This window comes from Pelophylax lessonae (genome assembly GCF_965119305.1).
Source record: "Pelophylax lessonae genome assembly, chromosome: 1".
NCBI classification, from domain to species: domain Eukaryota; kingdom Metazoa; phylum Chordata; class Amphibia; order Anura; family Ranidae; genus Pelophylax; species Pelophylax lessonae.
The window spans coordinates 363,430,381-363,436,380 of record NC_138768.1 but is presented as its reverse complement, the minus strand read 5'-3'; the positions used below and the strand labels follow the sequence as shown (position 1 = coordinate 363,436,380).

The following is a 6,000-nucleotide window of genomic DNA, read 5'->3' as shown; positions in this document are numbered from 1 at the left end:
TGTTTCAGTTTTACAGTGATGACATGTACACAGTCAATGTCACAATTTCATTTCAATACAGTATGCATTAACTACTTAATATACAAAGCCATGCAAACAGTGAGAATTTGCATAAGGGCCCCACAGGTTTTATCTTTATAGTTATGGAGAACGGTGACCTGTGCTCCAAATACATGTTGTATTTTTAAATAGTACATATTTGCAAGAACAATAAATGCCCCTAAAAGCTTGCAAAAGCTTTAGACACTTTTACAAGCTTCAGGATTTCTTTTTTTTTATTTGCAAAAACACTGCTGACAGAAGGAAAAGTTTCTAGGAGAGTTTGCAAAATATCCTGTGTGCATGAGGCCTAAGGCTCAGTTCACATTGGTGATTTGCGGGAACCCTGCGAATCCACTGTGGGTTCCTACATCGCACCCGCCTCGCAGGCAGTTCACACTGCCATATGCAAACTGCTGGGAGTGTTAATACAAAGTTAACGACACCCCCAGATCAGAGCACCCATGTGATCTGATTCTGGTGTGGACCAAAAAAAGGGTCCTGCACAACTTTGTTCCGAATGCGATGCTAATTCAGCCATACAATATGTATTCCTGAATTCGCATCGCACAGACATCGCATGTGATTTGCATAGCAGTGCGGTACGAATCACATGCGATGTCTCACAACGCTATAGCGTTAACCGGCTCTAAGTCATGCAAAAACATCACACTGGTAAATCGATTGTTTTGTACTATTGTTATAGTCTGTTGTAAGTTCAACCAAGACCTGATAACACTGTACTATATTAAACCTTTTTTTTGTGTGCCGTTGTTGAAATTTGCATCTTCCATCTCTTTATTAAGATGTAAGTTGCTGAGCTGCAAAAAAATACAATAAATATTGAATAAATAATTTAACAAAACTAGCAATGACATGTCTGTGAACACACAGTATACATACAAAAGTCAAAAAAGTGCAGAAAAGTAATCAATATATATACTGTATGCTTGGTGGCCTATCCCAAAGACTATGGCAGCCCATAAAGGAGTCTTTTTTTTTTTTCATTCAACCAGTGGGTCGACTGACCGGACTTGAATCCCACATCCACACACTTCATATGGATGGGGGAATCCTCCCCAGTGAACTACTGTATGCTGGCAGTGGGGGGACTGCCCCGCTGTCAGAATACACTGATCAGCACTGCTGGCTATAGCTGGCTGATCAAGCGGGATAAATCAGCCAAGGTGCTTAATCGGCTGAATTTCGATCCTTGGATGGCCGGTTTAAGTTTTTCAAAGCACTGTTGTCTCATGCCATTTTGAAGTGATGGTAGCTATCGGAAACTCTAGATTACTGACACAGGTAAGGAGGTATACCTGTCCATTACACACAGGGAGAGTATTGACAGCACTCCAGCATCAAAGGCGATAGACAGACTTTATTGAATAAAGGTATCCGATATGTGAGGCATTATGGACATGACAGACAACAAGGAACGGTTGATACCTGTCCATTAACCGCTTGTTCTACGGCGGCAGGTCGGCAGGTTCCCTGTACAGCGGATCGCGGGAGCGATCCTGGGGGCGCACCCAGGAAAGCTGATCCACGGGGGCCAGCAGCCGCGATTGCTGCCGGGCACCTGCGATTGCTCTCCATGAAGAGAGAACGGCGGTCTGCTGTTGTAAACACAGCAGACCGTTGTTCTCTCAGGAATCAACACAGAGCTTCTATGTTCCTTCTATTTAGGATCACAGGTCTCAGTGTTGATTTCACAACCCCAACCCCCCCCCCAACAGTTAGAAAACACTCCCCTAGGCTCACATTTAACCCGTTAATCGCCCCTGGGTTAACCCCTTCCCTGCCAGTGTCATTATTACAGTAACAGTGCATATTTTTAGCACTGATTACTGTAGTAATATCACTGGTCCCCCCAAAAGTGTCAAAAATGTCAGTAAGGGGTCCGATCTGTCCGCCACAACGTCACAGTCCCGCTAAAAATCACAGATCGCCGCCATTACTAGCAAAAAAAACCCCCAATAAAAATGACATATATCTTTCCCCTAGTTTGTAGACACGGTAACTTTTGCGCAAACCAATCAAAATACGCTTATTCAGATTTTTTTTACCAAAAATATGTAGCAGAATATAAATTGGCCTACGATGATGAAAAAATTTGATTTTTACATTTTTTTTTATTGGGAAAGTTATATAGCAGAAAGTGAAAAATATTGTTTTTTTTGTTCAGAATTGTAGCTCTTTTTTTGTTTATATCGAAAAAAATAAAAATCGGAGAGGTGAGTCCAGAGCTTTCCAAAACTGTTGCAAAACCTAGACACTCCTAGTCTCTTGAAGCAAATCTTCTTCCCCACATCTGGTCCATCTCATGATACCTCACTGCTAAAGTGCTCCTAGTGGCTGTACATGTAAGCCCTCCCAACTGCTTGGCTCACTGTCACATACCCTCTCTGATGAACAGTGATGCAAGATTCTTCTCCTAACTCATATCTCTTCCATTAATGCCAACATCACTGAAATACATTTTAACCACAATACAGGGCACTTCCCCCCCTACCCCCCCCCCCCCCCTCCTGCACAGGCCAATTTTTAGCTTAAAGCGCTGTCACACTTTGAATGACAATTGTGCACTCATGCAATGCTGTACCCAAACAACATTTTTATAATTTTTCTGAGACCGATAGAGCTTTTTATTTTTTGCTAAACAAATGAAAATAGACCAAAAATATTGAATTTCTTTGTTTCTGTTGTTTTGTAAATAAGTAACTTTTCCCCATCACTGATGGGGACTAATAGGCTGCACTGATGGTCATCAATGGTGGGCACTGGCAGGCATCGCTGATGGAGCTGCACTGATCATCATTGCACTGATTATTAGTGCAGACCCCCCCTGTGAGGAAAGCCACTTATCGGCTCTCCTCTACTCACGTGCTGTTGGACACAGCTGATCACATGGTAAAGAGCCTGCATCATAGGCTCTTTACTGTGATCGGAGATGCAGTGTAAACGAAGGACACACCACACCAATGATCGCCCCCGGGACGCACACGAGCCGCTTGTTCTGAAGGACGTTATCTGATGTCAGTCAGAACAAATAAACCATTAACAGCAAAATGATGGCCAGGCAGGAAGTAGTTAAACTTCTGGCAAGGTGGTATAGAAACCAAGTGCGCCTAAATAGATGGGACACCCGCATGTTTCTTTATGCTAGAGATGTGGAATGGCCCCTGGCGCACTTTCTCATAGCAAAATGGCAGCCAGGCAGGAATTAGTTAAACTCCTGGCAAGGTGGTAAAGAAACCAAGTGCGCCTAAATAGATTGGACACCCACATGTCCCTGCTATGCTAGAGATGTGGAATTGCTCCTGGCACACTTTCTCATATCTTGTGGTAGTGCCTTTTAATTAAACCCTATTAGCGCCGGTTCACACTACCGCAACGCTACTTCCCAGGGCGACCTCCGAGATCACGGTGCGAGCAGCGCGCCGCGACCTCGGAGCGGCCGCCACGGACTTCATAACATTGAAGTCTATGGCGGTCGCCTCCTGGTCGCCCCAAAGAAGCTCCGGACCCTTTTTCTAGGTCGGAGCGACTTGTGTCGCTCCTATTAGAACGGGTCCGCAGCTTCCCTATGGGAGGCGACCTGCGGCGACCTGTGAGGCGACCAGGTCGCCTCACAGGTCGCCCTAGTGTGAACCGAGGCTTAGTGTCTTTATGCACAATGTTTGGAGGTTGTTTTTACTTTTGTTTCAATTGTTTTGTCCTGGGATGTTCAAGCTTTCCACATTGCTATGCATATAATAACTCAAACGCCCCCAGTTTACCTGAATTTTTATATAAGCAACTTTTTTTTGTGACCAATGTCCCATTCTAAGTACACTGTGTGTGATGTACACATTGGGGGAGATATACTAAAATCTGTGCACACAGACTGGTGCATCTGTGCATAGTAACCAATCAGCTTCCAGGTTTTATTGTCAAAGCTTAAAGGGGTTGTAAAGTCAGAAGGTTTTTTTTATCTTAATGCATTCTTTGCATTAGGATAAAAAAAATTCTGGGTGTAGCAACTGCCCCAGCACCCTCTAATACTTACCTGAGGTCCTTCTCTGTCCAGCAATGTCCACAAGTTCCTCGGCCGTCTGGGACTTTCCCTCCTGATTGGCTGGGACACCATGGCGTCATTTGCTCCCACGGCTGTCAAAGTCAGTTAGCCAATCAGGAGAGAGAGGGGGCAGGGCCGGACCGCAGCTACGTGTCTGAATAGACACAGGGAGCTGCAGCTCGGCTCAGGTGCCCCCACAGCAAGCTGCTTGCTGTGGGGGCACTCACCAGGAGGGAGGGGCTAGGAGCAGCAACAAGGGACCCGAGAAGAGGAGGATCCAGGCTGCTCTGGGCAAAATCAACTGCACAGAAGAGGTAAGTATACCATGTTTGTTATTTATTAAAAAAAAAAAAAAAAACGAGACTTTACGATCACTTTAATTGAACAAGCTTAAGTTAAAAGCTGATTGGTTACTATGCACTGCTGCACCAGACTTTATGTGCCTGTAGTCAATTTCCCCCATTTTCTTCCTGATACACATTTTGTCATATGTATGGAAACACTGTTAAATACATTGACAGCTGTCAGATTTTTATCCTGCATGTTCATTTTAATATTTGCTAACTGCCTTCACCTCATCCTCATCCCATTCACTGTAGAACTGACACTCATTTGTGAACTTCCTAATTCACCAATCAGGACAAGCCTTGTAAAGTTGTGAGTGAAAGAGTGCCAGATCTAGGACGTGTCTGTCAGCTACGAGCCTATACTATGTACGAATCATATAAATCAAACCCTAATATCAGGGGGCTTTCACAAACTTGAGATTTGCTACTATTTAGAAATGCAAGCAGGAGTAGCATCTTTCCTAGAAACGGCAGCCATACATCAACTGAACTCTGGTAAATACAACCTTACTTTTTTTCTCAAATAGATTGATATTAAAGTAGAACTAAAGGTATTTTTGTTTGTTTTGGATAGTGTGGTGAGGGATCCCACATTTTGGGTTGTCCCCAGAAAAGTAGTAGAGTGAAAATTCTTCTAGTGAGCTGAGGGGCCCAATGGATTTCCTTCATTTGCAGGGACTTCCTGTTTTGACAGGAAGTGAAGAGAAATCTCCCCAATGGGACACAGATGGCAAACAAAACTGACAGGGGTTATACCTCCCTTACTCTATCCAAAATGAATAAAAAAAGTGTTGCCTAAAGTTCTACATTAAATACAAAATGTTCTGTGATACAAGAAGGTCGATGTAAAATTTACACTTAATTTCCAGTGGTCCATTTTTTTTTATAAAATAGAAACATTTGGACTGTACCCTAGATGTGTTCCAGGACCTGCAATGTTGTAAATACAGAATTATTGAAAACAACAGCAGAAATGAACTAGCATGCTGCTGAACTAGCAAAACTGAGGACTAAAGGAAGTAGCTGAAGAAAACGAGTCAGTGAGGAAAAGCAGATAAAACAGGGAAGGAAACAGCATGTTGAAATGTGCTGTTTTTACCAGACAAACTCTGATACAGTGAGGTTTGTTCAATAAACCAGAGACATGACTGATGTGAAAGCATAACTAAAGGCAAACTTTTTTTTTTTTTTAGGGGAGTTCCAGCCTGGGGAAAAAATTGAAAGTCAGCAGCTACAAATACTGTAGCTGCTGACTTTTAATAAAAGGACACTTGCCTGTCCAGGGATCCTGCAATGTCGGCACCCCAAGCCGATCGGTTCATCGGCTTCAGGTGCAACGCTGGCATTGCAAGTAAGGGAAATGGCACACAGCGGGTTTCCTAATATGCATGCGTGTGGTGCTTTCTGAATGGTCCTGTCGTCTTCTGGGACACAAACAGGTTCCAGAAGGCAGTGGGGAGAAGGAGGAGGGCCCGATGCAACCGTGGAAGTGATGTACCTCGCCGCAACATAGGACAAAAGTCCTGAAGAAAAAATGCAAAAAATGTACCATAA

General features: G+C 43.6%; 1 protein-coding gene across 1 annotated transcript in view; it reads right to left on the bottom strand.

Moving 5' to 3' along the window:
• Positions 1-584: 584 nt before the first annotated feature.
• The window catches only part of NMRK1 (nicotinamide riboside kinase 1), a 71,761-nt gene continuing 66,345 nt past the window's right edge, over positions 585-6,000 (bottom strand). Inside the window, exon 11 of the mRNA XM_082260620.1 lies at positions 585-860. Within this exon, the coding sequence (XP_082116746.1) occupies positions 841-860 (20 nt within the window). The 3' untranslated portion in view covers positions 585-840. The remainder of the gene's footprint in view (positions 861-6,000) is intronic.